At 33.1% G+C, this 17,867-nt stretch overlaps 2 protein-coding genes across 6 annotated transcripts; one reads left to right on the top strand and one right to left on the bottom strand.

The window, feature by feature from the left end:
* Positions 1 to 5,054: 5,054 nt before the first annotated feature.
* Positions 5,055 to 8,595, bottom strand: LOC7494099 (syntaxin-71). Its single transcript, XM_024584907.2, has 9 exons — positions 8,288 to 8,595; positions 8,060 to 8,185; positions 7,791 to 7,956; positions 7,579 to 7,664; positions 7,368 to 7,436; positions 7,233 to 7,277; positions 6,817 to 6,879; positions 6,634 to 6,710; positions 5,055 to 5,294 (listed from the first exon to the last, which is right to left on the bottom strand). The coding sequence occupies exons 1-9, from the start codon at positions 8,441 to 8,443 to the stop codon at positions 5,282 to 5,284; spliced, it is 801 nt and encodes a 266-aa protein (XP_024440675.1). The 5' UTR covers positions 8,444 to 8,595; the 3' UTR covers positions 5,055 to 5,281.
* A 969-nt stretch (positions 8,596 to 9,564) lies between these two features.
* On the top strand, positions 9,565 to 17,627 carry LOC7496984 (uncharacterized). Of its 5 annotated transcripts, none has more exons than XM_024584395.2 (14): positions 9,576 to 10,006; positions 10,591 to 10,649; positions 10,929 to 11,037; positions 11,395 to 11,495; positions 11,603 to 11,671; positions 12,305 to 12,910; positions 13,653 to 14,188; positions 14,268 to 14,332; positions 15,131 to 15,210; positions 15,561 to 15,665; positions 16,111 to 16,250; positions 16,329 to 16,457; positions 16,789 to 16,941; positions 17,052 to 17,627. In XM_024584395.2, the coding sequence occupies exons 1-14, from the start codon at positions 9,811 to 9,813 to the stop codon at positions 17,194 to 17,196; spliced, it is 2,493 nt and encodes an 830-aa protein (XP_024440163.1). In that variant the 5' UTR covers positions 9,576 to 9,810; the 3' UTR covers positions 17,197 to 17,627. The 5 variants fall into 5 exon arrangements, with proteins under 5 accessions (XP_052302779.1, XP_024440163.1, XP_024440164.1 ...); XM_024584396.2 differs by having other exon boundaries at positions 9,930 to 10,006; positions 10,591 to 10,653; XM_024584397.2 differs by having other exon boundaries at positions 9,947 to 10,006; positions 10,919 to 11,037.
* The last annotated feature ends 240 nt before the right edge of the window (positions 17,628 to 17,867 follow it).

Here is a 17,867-nt window from a genome sequence, read left to right as displayed (position 1 = left end):
CCTCAAGTCTTTGTTTGATATTTTTCAACAGCGACTCATGGAATGTAGGTGCGCAGATTTTTTAGATATGGAGTGACGTGGCGCGTTATATGATTGTTTCGCAAATAAAATAACATGAAAGGGATTATCACATACATTTTGTAATTTTCTCTTCGCATCAATTAGATTTTCTCAGCATGCCCTCGCTTTTATTTTTATCATGACGGAAGCAATTGAATTTTCATTCTGAAAAAAGAAAAGAAAAGTAATTTTTTTTGAAAAATAAATATATATAGATATTATTTTAATATATTTTTAAATAAAAAATATTTTTTAAAAAAATCTCCACTACCCTTTAAAAAATTAACTTAAGCAAATTTTGATTAACATATTAATTAAAACAAAGGAAGTATTAATTAATATGAGTAATTGTCTTGATTGTACAAATGGTCTCCTTGACCATCAAGATTTTAACTTCATGTGGTGATTGACGTGGATAGTTGCTTTATATGAAAATTAGTCTTGATGTATGAAAGTTGGTTTGAGGATAATTAAAATAATATTTTTAAAACTACATGATGATAACATTTTTTTCAAATAAAATTAGATTTTTTTAGTGATAATCTTACCAACTACTTTATGGATAATTATATATGAAACTAATATGCATGGTTTTTCTTTAAAAAAAAGATTTCATGTATATTCAATGAGAATAAAACTATATAATTTTTTTATTGTTAAGTATACAATTTTTAAAAATTAATTACTCTTTTATTTTCACATACAATTGCATGGAAATCATTGAAGCGTGACTATTTTTAGTTGAATTTGTCTTTCAAATTATGATAAGACTTAATTAGAAACATAATGTTACAAAAATTATTTCTAGACACTTTTGGAAAAGATTTATTAAAAAGAAAATGTTTTCCCTACATAATCATGGTAGTTTTTTTTTTTAAAAAAAAAATACGAGTTGTTCCAAGTTTTGTTGCAAAAAATAACTTGATATCGTGATAAACATTTTACATGAATTAAGTAAATTGGTTTATGCACGCATAACAAAAATTTGTTTTAAATGTAAAATTTTAAAATAAAATAAGATTACTCAATTAATTTAAATAAAAACCAACAACATAGTGTGTGTGATTAAGCTAGTTAATAAAAACGTAAGGGAACTCGGTGTTTTACTATAGATGATACAAAATGTTGTGTTTAAATAATGTAATGATGCTTCACCCCTTTTAAATAAAACAATCGAACTAACTATTATAAGAAATATAGTCTTTTTTTTTAGATTTATTAGTTATTATTGAATTAATTAAGAATATCCTAATTTTTCATATTTTAAAATATATTAGAGTAATTAAATTACTCTTAGAAGCAAATTTTTTTAAGCTGATATCCAAAAGCTACTTTATACTTTTATTGTGATTTTAAGTTGTAATGAAGTTTATTGAGATACAATTTGATATTTTAATAAATATAAAAATTATTTAAAAGTAACAGGTTGTTGACAGGTGTAAAACACGCATCAAGAGTGGGAGATGACTATGCTCTTTAGGTGGCACTTGAGGCATCTCTTGGTGGCCAAACGCTGCCTTCTACGATGGTGTATTAGAAGCGTCCTAACATCCTCTTTCCGGCAGTCAAGCGCGTGTACATGCCAGGGCAACGGTTGAGCTTTGATAAACTTTTTTCTTCTCCCTTTTGTCTTATCTCTCCACGCCTCAAGTTTTGTGATTACCCTTTCAAAAATTAAATGTGTTATGTCAATTTATATTTGTATCAATTTTAGTCCTTGTTATTTTGAATGTTATATGTTTTGATTTTAATGCTTCGCCTCAAGTTTTGCGACTACCCTTTCAAAAATTAAATGTGTCATATCAATTTATATTTGTATTGCTTTTAGTCCTTGTTATTTTGAATGCTATATGTCTTGATTTTAATGCTTTTTGAAGCCGATCTTGTTTTTCAATTTGTCATTTAGGATTTGATTTTATCTAGTTTTTATATCCATTTTTGTCGTCATTCTTCTAATTGCTATTTTTTATCCTTTTCTCTCTCTCTTTTTTTAATTGTATCCCTCGTTATTTTATCTCATTTAATTTTATATCATATTTGGTCCTTATTCTTTTGATTGTTATTTATTTTGTTTTTTTAATTTTGGATGACTTGGGTCAAGAGTTTCAAAGATTAGCTCAACTTGATTTCGGTAATTTTCAGGTCCTTTTTTTTAAAAAAATTCAATCTCATCCTGTTACATTATGTTTATTGAGCTTTGAACTTCGTGACTTTTTATGCTTTTTTTCTATTTGGGATTATTTCGATCTTATATCTTGGGTCATGAGTTAGTCGAGTTAACTTAAGCTTTATTTCAATTTTTTTTATTTTTTTTTAGTTTCACCTTTTATTATATAGCTTGCTTGAGAATTAACTTTCATTGTTTTACTCAATTTCTTTTATCCAGGGTTATCTCAGCTTCACGACCGGGTTGTGAATTTGACATGTTGGCTCAAGTAAGTTTTGTTTTTAAAAAAATTGAGTTTCCTAGTTTGTTCTTCAATATTTGATTTGATGGTAATTAAGCTTCACATATTTTTTTTACGAGGTTATTTTATTTTCATTCAATTTTTATCTTGTTATCAAAGAAGATCACTGAAACCTTTTAAGAATATTTAAAGGATATATTTTTATAATATTGATAAACGTTCATTTTATTTTATGAGTCATTGTCGTTTTTTTATATATAATCATATTATTAAATTAATTTAGCTTATTAACCCACTTGAATCAATGACTATTCTATTTTTTTTTTATCTTTTTAAAAATGCTATCAATATCTGACTAATTTTTTTTACTATCACATAAAATTTAAACCGGCTTGCCGCATCCTGCTAGCCACCGATTACATGAAAAGTTGGTTTTCCCTTGGGAAAAATGGCTGGGATTTCAAAGTTGTGTTTTTTACTTGCGAGACCCGTCTTGGTTGGAGTGGGTCTAGACTCTAGACTCTGGATCAAGTGGGATAATGGTTTTTGATACAAACCAAAATTAGCGTGGAAAAATTAATTACAAAAAAATATATCTCTAAAAAAAAAAATTAATTACAAGCAAAACGAGGCAATTTTTTTTTAATTTCTTTTACAATTCACTTCAAATTTATTCTTATTTTTATACATTTTTTTTTTTGGATTCGAGGAAACTCCATTCCTGGAAAGCGTATTTTGTAAACCTAAATAAGTGAGTAAAATTCCGACTATCCCAGACTCTTATAAAAAATATATGCTCTGACTCGAACTTGACACCTATTATTTTTATACACGATAAAACTTAATCTACAAGTGAGAGAGCCCCGTGACTATTTATATTAATTACAGTACTACATGCCTTGTCAAAAAAAAAAAAAAAAAAGTAGAAAAAAAATTGGTATCGACTTTAAGTTACCCATAGCATGCCCATTTGAGCTATTTGTCGCAAAAATCCCATCATTTATAACAAGAATCATCCTATTTAATTCTCGAATGCGACAGAATAATACGAAAAGTGAAAGTTAATGGTGTAGACCATCATATAGTATAATAAAATGCATCTAGTACGTATAGGTTTATACTTTATATTATAATGCTTCCTTGCTAGGCTATGCTGACTTTACTTCACTGTAGTATCGGTGACTTGGTTTGATTAAACTAATCACGTGGCCGCTTGCCAAAAACTTAGTTTTCACGACTTTGTTCTATTTCAGAACTCGAATTTCTTTCCTGGCGTTTACTTCCAATTTTCTAATATTTATTATGCATTTCAAGACCTACTAATTTAGCAAGATAATAGAAAATACCTAACGAATGCAACTGTTTGTATGCTAGAGTTAGCTATGTTTTAGTGGAACTTACTTTTTAAAAAAAGTAAAAAAACAAAATTCTTAGATCTTAGAAAATTATCTGGTATTGTGATTAAATAATCTCAAAATATATTTTGATTTTTTAAAAAAAAATAAATTTTTTTATTAGTTTATTTTACCAACAAAGTAATTTTAACTGGAATCATTAAATCCCTTTTTTTAAAATATTTTATGATAGAAAGTTAATAAAAATATTAAAATAATATGTTAATATTTTATGTGATTTATAATAGTATTTATAATAGTATTTAAGAGGCATGTCAAATTTAATAAATCTTTTCTAGTGTAAAAACCAGCATTTAAACTCGTAATTTTTGTCTTGTCATGAACCTTAATTGACTACGACACATATTTATTATAAAATAATTTTAAAAAATATATTAAAATTTCTCACTATTTATATAAATAATAAAACAAACCCAAGTTTTAATTAATTTTCTAAAAAGCTATTATTCATCAATTTGAAAAAAAAGAAGTTCAGAAACCAATAAAAAAACAAAATTATCCGAATGGAAATGGCACATCAAACTAGTAACCTGTGAGGTGAAATTGTGTAAGTGAGCCAAGAAACTGAGTCGACAAACGAGTGTCTGGGATGTTGGGAGACAAAGGAATTAACAGACCAAATTTCGTGAATAACTTAATTTCAATTTGGGGGGGGGACAAAAGGGCACGTACCCTCTCCCTTTTGGTTTGGATTCTTTGAAATCTACAGAATAAACTCCCAGAAATGAAAAGAAGAGCACGCTCCTCATGCGAGCGTGGGGACAGAAGATGTCAGAAAAGGCTGCAATCAGATGGCTCATCTTTATTTCACTGTTGATTACTTGGCAATCAAATAAATGTACCATGTTTAATTATTTGAATCAGGGTTGAACGAAGCTGCTGAAGGCCCCATTTGGGAAGTTAGGAGCTTTTGCCCCCATTTGGGAGTGCGGTTTAAAATGAAATTGGTCAAAAAAATTATTACTTATTTAATATATTTTAAAATAAAAAAATATTTTAAAAAATTGATAAGAACACGAAAAATTCATATATTTAGTAAAAGTGGATAGGGAGGGTACAAGATCATCCTAAAATACTTCATTAGCATCTAGCGATGCATGGCGCAAACTAACTAATGATCTCAAAATACTTCATTAGCGGCATAGAATTGAAAACGCCAACTACAAGAGACTCGATGAAACCCTGATAAAGTGGGAATTATATTAAAATGTCTCAATGTTTCAGTTTCAAGTTGCTGGAAATTACAGTTTATGAAGAAATTAATAGCTACAGATGTAAAGACTCTTCCAGTAAACATTATGTAGTACAATGATGCATGCAAAGACGACCCAGTAGCAGCAGAAAGCTGTATATGCCAGGAGATTAGTAGTTGTGGAAGTGGTTGCTGGAATGCTCATTTCACTTCAGCACGCTGCAAGAGAGAAGCAATGATCTCAAAATATGTAATAAAATCGTCAAAAGCTTCATCAGCAATCCGAGGTTAAGTAGTCTGCGTTTTCTTTCACTGATTGGAGGAAGATGGTTCAAGCAGCTCCTAGCTTAGCCCAGACAGTTCTGGACACAAAACTCATGGCAAACAAAGCAGAACAGCCAAACATACCAGTGCTTTGAAGCTCATAACATGTAGACAAGACAAAACCTTCAAACAATCTTTTGACAACACATTCATGGAATCATCTTATGGAAAAATTTGCTGATACTTTTCCCCATTTAATGGCTTCTGTTACTTCATCATTTCCTTTCTCTAGAAATGACAAGGTTCGGGGGTATTAATACTCCCTGAACGATTTAGGTAAAAGGTTCATAAGTTTTTATCTTTTAAGATAAAAAATACATATATTTCATAACATTAACCAACTTAAAACTCAAGAAGAAATATCTTTATTTCTTGAATTTAAAGCTCTTTTAAATCATTTATTACCTTAAATTATTTTATACATTTTCCATAAATATTTGACTTTATTATCGAAGAGTCTTTAAATCCTCTCAATTAGAACTATTTTTTCAGGTATTCAAGTTTCTATTATTAGCCTGGATTTTCTTAGACTAAAAAGAAAAAATCCAAGCACTTCAATATATTAATTAACCACTATCCCAAACACAACCTTACATATCTTGGATTTTGGTACATTATAAGTTATGACACTGGGATGGGATTTTTCATTAATTCTCCCTCTTTTTCCGTCTTATGTTGTGGGGGAAGGGTTGTGGGTAAGCACACTTGCTGGAAAGAAAATTTTGCCTTCAAATTGTATAAATCCAAATCTAACAGTTTCACTTCTAGGAAAACAGATGCTCTCCACATCATTGATATGCAGGGGAAAGCAAGTGACGACAATGCCTCTAGACAAACATCAATCCGGAAGAAATTATATCACTGGATAAACTACAGTATGGAAGCACATGATGACAACATAAAAAAAAAATATATATATATATAGTTGCCAAGCATAAACAATTACGAAGATGTCAAATATCGTTCATGTTCATAGGAAGATCAGGAATTGTCCAACATGACGTCAACAAGAAACAGGTTGAACTTCGAACACTCATGATTTGTAAGTAACACCTGATTGATTCATTGAATAGCCTTGTAATTGAGCTAATTCTGACTTAAGCTAAAGCATGTTGAAACAACAATGTAGCATGGTTGGCCTTCTTTAAGCAAATTATTATTTGATATTCCAAAACAAAATGGCAAGCAATATAAGGAAGTCCCATGTACATCTCGTCCACCAAAAAGAACTTACTTGTAGAGATAGGCAGCAATGCCTAAGATTATAACCAAGAGGATGATATCAATACAAAAGTTGCGACTGGACCTCATCTGTTTTAATATCAAAATGCAAACATAGGAAAAATGAGTAGTAGACTTGAAACAGGGGACAGCAATAGTTTTCAGTTTCGAATTATCAAATTGGTGATGCGTTTACCTTGTTTATAGTATCCTTAAGTCTCACATTAGTAGTTTTAAGGTCAGAGGCTGCTCGGTCAACCTGCAAGAATGTCAGAGGATTACTACTGAAATTTGATGTAACCAACCGTTCAAGTTAAAACATCAAAACAATACCATTTTGCAATGAATAATATGCACAGCTTCTACCATTATCTAAAGTATTAGATGATCGTTTTATGTTCAACGTAATGATCATTACTTCTAAGAAAAATGTCACTTCCCAGTAACCAAATCACGAATAGTAACTGTGATTTTCTTTTAATAGATCAAAAGCAGGAGTATACTATTATTGCCCAAGGGGAAAGCCCACTTGCCACTATGCTATTAGCTGTTAAATACCTCCGGTAAAATGTACAGTTCAAAGGACTATAACACCAGGAAAGTGGAAAATACCTTGTCATCAATTTCATCCATCAATGGCACTTGTCTGTCCACCTCCTGCATACAGCATTCGTAATTCAGTGATAAACAATATTCAAAATATTTACCACTCATCAGAAGTTCATTGAAAATAGGACATAACCAAACCTCATTCATGTCATGGGCCATGTTTTTCAGAGTGTCCAAACCTTCTGCTATAACATCTAAGCCTTGATCCTGCAAGAAGTCAAATCAAATCCCAGAATAGATCATCAATAACTTCACTCAAGTTTGCTCCATTAACCTCATTGCACTTGAAATCATGACCTTTTCCGATCACGATACAAGTAAAAACAAAGAAAAAGCACAAAACACTTGCCTGTTTCACTCTCCGCATTTCATATTCCTGCCTAAACCGATCCGACTCTTCAGTTTGCTGAAAATACTCATCATCAAATCTTCCATCTGATTCCAAATTCAAAAAAAAAAAAAAAAAATCATCGAAACTTCAACTACAATCATCCCATCCACGAAACAAGAATAAACAATCAAAAAACCAATAATCAACTCCAAAAAAATTCATTTTTTTACCATAAGTTGAATCAAATTTAATTCCTCCATGCGATGCTGAAGGCGCAGAATCTCCACCTTGTTTAGCTGCACTAATATTTCCATCTGCTACAGCTTCGATTCTATCTTTTAATGCAGCAACCAAATCACTTCTCACCTCGCGCTCTTCTTTCGATAGCCCTTTCACCTACACCCAAAATTATTATCATCCCATTAATCTCCATTGTTTCTAACAACAAAAACACGTTTTTCAAATAGCTAATCAGATATAACAAATTTACAAAAACAACCTGTTTAAAAGCGAGTCTCTGTAATTTAGGAATTTCCTCAAGTAATCGAGCCTTTGTTCTTCGAATCTCTGCATTCATAGCAACAGCCGTAGCCCTGCTTTTCTCTATTTTCGCTGCCTCTGATTTCTACCAAAAAAAAAAAAGAAACACCCTTTATTTCCCTTTTCAATTCAAAGAAAACAAACAGGGAATAAAAATAAAAAAATGGGAAACCGAGGTGATATTTACCTGGAGAACAGCATCGAGGTCGGCCTCAACGACTGCGTATAAGCGAGCGAAAGCATCGTCGCCAGCAGCGTTAAGGTTTTTCTGCTTATCGACGTCGTATTTGTCAAATTTCTTGCAGATTGAATCGACTCGCGTAACCAAATCGATGACAGTCATTTTTCCGGTTGGATTAAAACTGAAAGTTGTGATCTTTTACGTGTTCTGTCTCTGACCAGTTTCGTTTGAGCGGTTTTTTTGTTGTTTTTAAAGTTGTTTTTGTTTGGACACGGAACAGAACAAAGGGACGGCGAGAGTTTCGAAGGCTAAAATTCGGTGGGTCCTATGTCTAAGTCCTTGCAGTTTTAAGATGGCCGCTTGATAATGACACGTGTTGACATGGAAGAGTTCTTTTGACCAATCGGATGCTTGCGGGACAGGAGGAGGACGAACAGTCTTCCTTTTCTTTGTCTTTTCTAAAATAAATAAAAATAGTTTTTTTTTGGATTCATTTTGAAAAAAATAGAAAGATTATGAAATTAAATACGAGACTTATAAAAAAAATAATAATATTTCTATCCATACTGAATTTCCCCCCTCTCTTCTGCTTTTTTACTTTTCCTTATATTTGTTTTTATAAACAAAAAAATTCACATACTTAAAAATTATTTGAAAATATATTATTTTTTAAAATATTTTTAATTTATTTATCAAGTTTGTATCATATAAAAATAGAAAATTTCTATGATGATAAAAAACACATTAGTATGAAAAAAATTAATGGTGTTTAAAAATAAAGAAAATTAATTATTTTTATGGATTTATTGTGAAGAAAAATAGATAGATAATGAAATTAATTATGAAACATATAAAAAATATAATAATATTTCTATCCATGCTGAATTCCCCCTTCTTCTACTTTTATTTATATTTATTTTTTTATATAAACATGAAAATTCATATATTTAAGGGGTGTTGGAGTGTTATAGTAATTGATTTTTAAATTGTTTTTCGTTTGAAAATATATTAAAAAATATATTTTTTAATATCAATATATCAAAAAGATTTAAAAACATAAAAGAATAAATTTAAAAAAATTTTAATTAAATTTTTCATAAAATATTGTTTGGAATATAATTTTAAACGGTTAAAAATAAATTTACGAAAAAATGTTAAGCTAAAGTGACATTGCTCATGAAATAATCAACGTGTACCCTCTGATGTAATGCTGTTTCCATGTGGAATCAAAGATTCTACCTTACAGACCGTCCTCCCCTGTCCTTAGTCCTACCCCCAGGCAAGTGGCGCGTGATAAAAAAACTCCATCATTTGCACGTGTGGTTCACTCTCCCCCAAACAAACCTAGACAGAAGTCGCAGAACTCAAGTCAACAACTAGACGTAGTCACCTTACGCGAAATCACATTAAACAAAGAAAGAAATCACCTACACACACCAAACAAATGCTAATTTATTACATTAATCGCCTGCTTCAAAAATCACATCATCTCTTATCATATCATCATCATCATTTTCTGCACTAAAAAAATGGCAGAGAATTCGATTCTGTTCTGCTTCCCTTCTTGTTATTTTACGATCCTGTCACGTCTTTTCGTGTTCTTTTCCCTTCTTTTTTGCTGCTCTCATTCAGCAAATCAGTTGGGTCCGTACAATACATTTACTGTTTCCAGTTTTAGTTACCCAACAACTAATGTCAGGCCGTTTGATTTGCGTTACATACGAGGTCCGTAAGTTCATATGAACTGACCCTTTTAAGCATTTGATTGGCCGAGTATTTGTTTTTTTTTTTATGGATTAGTTTTGTTGGCTGTTATATGATTGGCTGATCGTCTCAAAAGTTCTGAATTAAGTGAAGAATTTCGTCCCAGTTGTTGAAAGATGATTGCTGTTTTTACTTTTATGTCTTTGCTAGTTGTTGATTTTGATTAAAGTTCGGCTCTTGTTTGATTGCTTATTGTTTTCATTGATCTTGAGATCATGAATGGAATTATGATCTGAATTATTGTATGATTCAAATTGATTCTGTTTAGTGTAATTTATTTGAGCCCATGAAACTGAGCTCAATTACTCATTTCTTCTACTTGATTATTGTTTTTATTGAACACTATGATGTTCATATCCCCGTATGTAATTTCTCTTAATCAGTGTGTTAAAATTTAGGGACCTCAACATCAAGATTTAAAATTTACTGAATGTGGGATGGCTCTTCCAAACCTCAATTCAATCTTTTCAGCTTCTTGGATTTTGCAAGATGTGGGTTAGAAGATATTTTAATCTTAGCTTTTCTGGTTTTGTGCCTTGTTCCAGTTGATTTGCCCGCGTGGTTCTCTTCTGTGTCTATAACAGTGCAGTCGGACGTAGACCTTGTGAGTATGTTTTATCTTAGCTTTTTTTGTCAATCTTATCAGTTTTTTGAATTTTGCAAGAGAAGAATACAAAAGAAAAGAAGTGAACTGTGCATTTTTCGGATGGCTACTTTTGATGCCTTCATTTGAATTGCTATTCTTTAATTGGCTTGCACGGATAGTGGACTTGTGCTATACAAATTGCCTTTGAAAATCGATGCAATTGCTGATGTTGATTGTTAATTTTGCTCATATCATGTTTTTTATTTCTTATTGGCTCATGGTTCAAGTTTTTCACAGGATGCTAAAAGCATATCAAAGGTTCCTAAGAGCACACTGCCACTCATCTGCATCAGAGATGGCAGTCCTCCTCTGCCAGATGTCTTAAACAGTTCCCTTATAGAACTAGGTAAAAGAGAGAAACAGATCGAATTGTTTTAGTTTATCCTCATGAAGCTCTTTTTTCCAAAAGAAGAAAGAAGAAAAAATAATCAAATGTGTTGCATACCTTTTATTACTTCCTAAATTCTTTTTTCAGTTGTTCCAATGAAAGCGCCTGACTATTTTATTCTTGCCCACTGAATTCTTCACAACAGTGTTGTACATGAAATGCCAGAACCTGCCTCTTTTTTCTCTGATAGTCCTTTTTCTGGAGTCCTTATTTCTGCTTTTGGTCGGGATGAGTGAAAATCTTTTCTTTATTCAGTCTCATTGTTTGAATCAAATGAAGGAAAGACTGAAGTAGCTGTCACTGTTTTGGTGTCAGGATCCTTCTCTAATGGCTCATTTCAAAGAATTCAAGGTCCTCAGAATGTGCAGTGCTATCCAATGCAGAGAAATATAACAGCGACACTCACAAATGAGCAGGTATGCCAACAATCCTTTCCTAATTGTGGTAGGTGTGGATTATTTCACTAGTGCTCTGTTCCCTTCATGTCAGCGAGCAGAGTTTAAATTATAATTTTTTTATGCAGATATCTCCAGGAGTTTGGTATCTAGGTCTTTTTAATGGCATTGGACCTACAAGGACACAATCAAAAATGGTACATTTCATTTAAACTAGCTGTATTAGTAAGCATTCCTTGTGATGTCTCTTTTGAATTTTGATCAAATTCTATTGTTTCAGTGAACTTCTTAATCTTAGGAAGCTAGCCAGCATGTTGCACCAGCTAAAAGGAATATAGTTGACTAATAGGAGCACTGGCTTTAATGAAATAGCTGCTGCTGTTCACTAGGAGAAAAGTTTGGCCATATATAAAAACTTAATGTTGAAATCACTTTGATAGGCTGAAGTTAATTTTTCATTTGTAATAGCAGGATGAACGCAGCTTCTTATTTCCAATTAAAGGGAGAATCAAAAAGTTTCAGAAATTTCTGATACAAGTGTTTATAGTAGCAGATTTAGAAAGCCCTAGAATACTGAAGTTGATATTCTGGACAGACAGAATTCATTCTCCTCTTTATAGCCACATTTAATTGGTTTTTGTTAATAACAGTGTGTCTTTGTGGCTGTCTTGGTGTCTTACTGGTTTATTTCCTATAGCCTTTTTCATTCTAGTTCTTTCTTTTTTTTAGTACCTTCTGCCCCCCCTTCATCGAAGGACTCACATTGGGACAACAATGAATATTGCTATTATTTAAATATTGAATTTACTATAAGTCATCTGGCATTGCAGATTATCCGTAGCCCATCATACTCCTTTAGTGCCAACATCAGTGTGGAAGGATGTGCAACATCAACAATGTGGGGACAGTATTGCAACCAGACAATTGACCCTTTTTCATGTTCTCAAGCTTACAGCTACAATCCGACGGAAATTTTTTCTGGTGCTAACTTACAGACAATACAAAATGTGGTTTCATGCAAAACTTTTGAAAGTTATTGCCATGGAGAAGGTGAGCCAAAAGTATATGCATTGGAGGTGTTGGGAATAGCAGAACAATTAAAAATTGTGGCAGCAAATGTCAGTTTCACTGCTGCCCCAACAAATAGCACTGGTAATGCTAGTGTTGCTAACTTATTGTATTTCGCTCGGCATGGTGCAATGCCTTCAATGGCACTGTATGATTATTCTGGTGACATGAGTAAAGCTCCTCTTATCATTCGTAAGCCAAAGGTTGGTCGATGGTTTGTTACTATTTTACCCACTAATCTTTCAAAAGAAGTTGGAGGGATTCAGAATACTAACATGCAAGTTTGCTATTCCATTACATGGCAATTGCTTAATTGTCCAGTGGGGAAGGCTGGATTGAATTGCTCTTCAGAAAAATACATGCTTCAGGTAAACTGTTCCAGGAATGTGTGTTCTTTGAATCTTGATTATAATATATTCTGACATGCAAATCTAGTTATATGATTTACTTCAGAATTATCTGAATCAGATACTTGGATTTGTTTATATCGGTGACACTGATAGTGGGGTTTGTATGGATGAAGTTGCTATACATCTTATGCTCCTATGGTAGCAGAGAAATAGGCATGATGCTTGAAACCACAGAAAAATATTGAAACCTAGGATTTTAATTGAATAGAGAATTCAATCTTTAACATAGAAAATTAATTATAGTTGTTTTTGCTTACATGTAAATTTGGTTAGTGGGTACATACACCACCATGAATTCCCACACTGATCCTTGCCTGTCTGAGCTGTAGAAATTTGAGTTCATAAATCATAGAATGGCTTGATATACAATCTGGGCTCCCCCTCCCTCCCTCTAACTCTCCCACACACATACTCAAAGGATGGGTGATGGTGATGAAAAGCATGTGTTAGCAATTGTGTCTAACAAAATGGGATCAAGATTTTGTTGCAGAGATATTGTGTTGGAAGCACTCTTCTGTACTTCACAATAGTTATGAATTGACTTACTGATTGTGGAGTGTGATATTAATATCAATTTTACCGCTTCAAGAAGTTTGTAGATATCTTGTTTTACACAGCACGTTTTTGTTTTATTAATGCTTGATGGAAGTTATCCGGACATTTTCTTTTTTCATTTACAAGCCAAGACTCCTTCTTGCAGACAGTTCTCAGGAGAGACTCCACACCCTTTGAATCCTATTATTTGCCCCTCAGTGGAAAAGTGTCCCCAGATTCAGCTGATTTTCCTCTTGAACCCCTTTCAAGCAATTCCTCATACAGCAATGAAACAGATACTTCTTGGACGTATTTTCTCTTGAACATTCCTCGTGGTGCAGCTGGAGGGAACATCCACATCCGGATGACTTCAGACGTGAAGATAAACTATGAAATATATGCTAGATATGGTGGGTTGCCATCTCTTGACAGTTGGGATTATTATTATGCAAACAGAACAAGAAGCAGTGATGGTTCCATGTTTTTCACGTCGTATAATTCAACTGAAGAAAAGATTGATTTTTACATTCTATACGTCAAGGAAGGAACTTGGACATTTGGATTAAGGTCTTTAAATACCACCATCATCCCTTCAAATGATCAGACTGTCATGTCAGTCTCTGTTGAGAGATGCCCAAAAAGATGCTCCTCTCATGGGGCATGCAAAGTAGCTCTGGATGCCAGTGGATTAGCTTCATACAGGTTTTATATTCAGCACTTCCAAAGTATGACACTTATCCGCCCCCCTAACTTCTCATAACTTTGCCTTTTTGTTTCTCAGCTTCTGCTCCTGTGATCGAACGCATGGGGGATTTGACTGTAGCATCGAGATTGTATCACATCAAGGTACACTTTTTTTTTTTTTTGGTTTTAAACATCCTTGTAGGGGTCATTACCTAGTGAATGGTAAAACTCTTAGAGCTTGCAGCCACGGAGAGTAGGTTTGAGTCCTGTCAGTCGTCACTTCATGCAAAAAATGCTGAAAGACTGGACTCTCTCCAAATTCTCCTAGGACACTTCAGTGGGGATATAACTTTAGTTTTCTTTTTATTTTTTTTAATATAAGATATCCTTCCTTGCAAATTCATCCCTGATAATTCTTTTCTTCCAATACTTCTGGAATCGCTATCATGTTGTTCTCACGGCTACACTTTGTCGCAATGGAAGTAAGCAGAGCTTTGAAAAATTGCTCACTGCCTATGTAACTTCTTAGGCATGCAAATGGTTGCTTTAGAAGAAAAATATTTGTAAGGCTTTCAGAAAACTGGCAAATTTAGAACAGGAAGTTTGAAATCATGGTCAAACTGTCACCATTTGACAGAAATCTATGTAATTCCTTTTCTTTTTCCTGGGTTGTGAAAGATACTTTAGGAAGCCTTCTGAGAAAATCATTGATCTCATCTAACAAACTTGGATTTATGAAGTATAGACCTCTGAATGAATTAGCCAGTTGGAAGTTGCAGGAGGCCAGCAATGGTTCTTTGACTCGAGTTTGTGAGACGAAATTGGAGAGAAATGCGCTTTGCACCTTTTCTTTCACCCTTTTTTCTTTTAAGAATTCCATTTTGCATGTGAAATGAAGGTCAGGAGTTATTATCATGCAATACAATAGCCCCCTATTCAAGTAGCTTTAAACTTATGTAGGTCACATATGGCAATCGATTGCTCTAATTGGATCAAATGCTGCAGCTATACTTCCTGCATATTGGGCTCTTAGGCATAAGGTAATGCTATAGTAATTTTTTTTATTGGATTGACTATTTTTTAAATTTAAAGCAAAGATTAATTCTTATTGGTGTCATGGTGAAACACTTTCCAAGCAGCCCAACCTTTTACTGTAATTGGTTTTTTAGTAACAGTGTACGATTGATTTGCCTTGCAACCAACAAGAAGAGGTGAGCGATGATTCATGAATCTCAAGGATGTGCCAGTGGTAGATATCAGGGATAATGTTCATATCTATACCAACCCAACATTCAGCTTTGGAGTTGATTTCTTCAATTGGAGAAGATGAACCTTTGATCCCCACTATTTAGTTTAACATTACCAAAATGACCTTTTTTTCTCAATGCAGGCATTTGCAGAATGGGTTATCTTTACTTCTAGTGGAATTTCAAGTGGATTATATCATGCATGTGATGTAGGCACCTGGTGTGCATTATCCTTTGGCGTCTTACAGGTACATCTCAATTTTCCTTGCTTTTGTATGCACTATTGATGGAGAATATGATTTCTGACGGCCCTTGAAAGATGATTTGCTTATATATTTTACTGTAATAATGCCAAGAAAAGTATCTCAGAACCAAGTGAACCTAGGATTTGTGTTTGTTTTGACATGAGAAACACAATAAACAAGCCTTGAAGCTATTTGAGGATCTTTAGTGAGATTTAGAAACAAAAATTTATTTTCCCTTTTTCAGATCGTTTGAAGGAATGTGTTTGCATTAGTTTAGAAAATAAGAGTTGTATAACATTCAGCAGTTTTGAATCTCTCTCCAACTCAAATGCCTTCATTCTTGTATAACTTTATATTATTGTCTATTAATTAATTTATTTTAGGAAAATGTGAGATCTTAGGTTTACTGGCTTAAGATGTTATTGACTCATCAACTGGAATGTTTCAGTTCATGGACTTTTGGCTGTCTTTCATGGCAGTGGTGAGCACTTTTATATACTTAACCACCATTGATGAAGTCTCTAAACGAGCGATTCACACAGTTGTTGCCATCCTCACAGCCCTAATGGCGATAACTAAGGCAACCAGGTATGTTTCAAGTTTGTCTGATGCATTTAGCAGGGTACTGTGGGAATTTAAGCATGTAAGGTTGATTAAACTCTGCAGGTCTTCTAATATTATTCTTGTGATGGCAATTGGGGCACTTGGTCTTCTCATTGGATGGTTGGTAGAATTCTCTACCAATTTAAGCTCACTTTCATTTTCAAGGGGATTCTGTTTAAATGTGCCCACAAGGTAAGCATCTTTTTGAGATCACCAATGAAGATTTAATATCATGCTCAAATGTGATATATAACAAACAATGAGCTGCGATAAATGCATGCATTGACTTCAATGTATTAAAATTAAGATTTTAATGAGGTTCGTGTGCTTGAATTTCAGTTTGTGCTTTTTTTCGCCATTTTTTTCTCGGAAATTCTCATTGCTTTTGGTAACAAAATAAGTTGCAGATAAAAGTATTTTTACATTCCCTACTGGAGGGTGCATGCATTGCTTGAAGCTGTGTATGCCAAAAAAAAATTGTGGTTTTCAATTTAAAGAAAACCGAGCTTGTGTTTTATTATAGGTGGGAAACCATCGGAGCCCAGCTCAGTAATTTAGTCAAGACACTTTTGAGAAGATTCCGATGGGGTTTTGTGCTAGCAGGGTTTTCTGCCCTGGCCATGGCAGCAATAAGCTGGAAGCTGGAAAGCAGCGAAAGCTACTGGATATGGCACAGGTACTATGAAATACTTTAGCAAATATAATATGGTTTTATTAATTGTTTATGTCACTGGTTTATTTTTTATAACTCATTCTCTGATGTTTGGCGTGTAAAATGGTTTGCAGTCTGTGGCATGTCACCATATATACATCTTCCTTCCTGTTCCTTTGTTCAAAAGTCGACAAAATTATAAATAGCGAAAATGAAACAACCCCAGATGGAAACTATGGGTTGACGCGGCAGGATTCATTTTCAAGAGCTGAGCCATAGTTAGAGGGAGGAGGAGAGATTTTTGCAGAATTTAGCCCTCAACTCCTGAAAGAAAATAAGCTATCCCCAGTACATATGAGAAAATGTAGCCTGTCCATACTGAACAAGACTTGCTCGATTGTATCTGCTAAAGCAGCTCTTACCGAAGTAAAACATGCGTCCTACTACATCAACAAAAGCCGTATTGCCAATTCTTCTTCTCATAAATATGAACCCTTTTTTGCCAGGATATTTCTTCTTTTACATTTCTGTTTGTGTACAAACAAAGGTAGGTTCGACAGGTTAGGGAATTAAGAAAAGACGGAAATATTGAAAAGATTTAGGGGGAATAGATCCACCATTGAGATGAATTTCTTGATCTATCAGTCTTGTAAGATTATGTCGGTTATTTGATACATTTTTCTTATTAATTAAATTTAACTTACTCATCATATTTGACTATTCTTTGCTCTTGACCACTTGCAAATCAGATCTTAAATTACAATGATGAGAGGTAGTTGGATGCCAGAAAAGTCTGAATCTGTTGACTAACTGGAAAATGAACAAAAAATATAAAAGCTGGATTTTAGTTTTGGAGGTTGTTCAAGAAGCATTGGTGTCTCTCCCACGGACAAAGAAGTTATCGGTCATTAAATGAAATGAAATTATTGTACCTTAACATATAAATTAGC

This window comes from Populus trichocarpa, chromosome 14 (assembly GCF_000002775.5).
Source record: "Populus trichocarpa isolate Nisqually-1 chromosome 14, P.trichocarpa_v4.1, whole genome shotgun sequence".
In the NCBI taxonomy this organism is placed as follows: domain Eukaryota; kingdom Viridiplantae; phylum Streptophyta; class Magnoliopsida; order Malpighiales; family Salicaceae; genus Populus; species Populus trichocarpa.
Note: the sequence above shows the minus strand (reverse complement) of the source record. Positions and strands in the feature narration are given on the sequence as shown.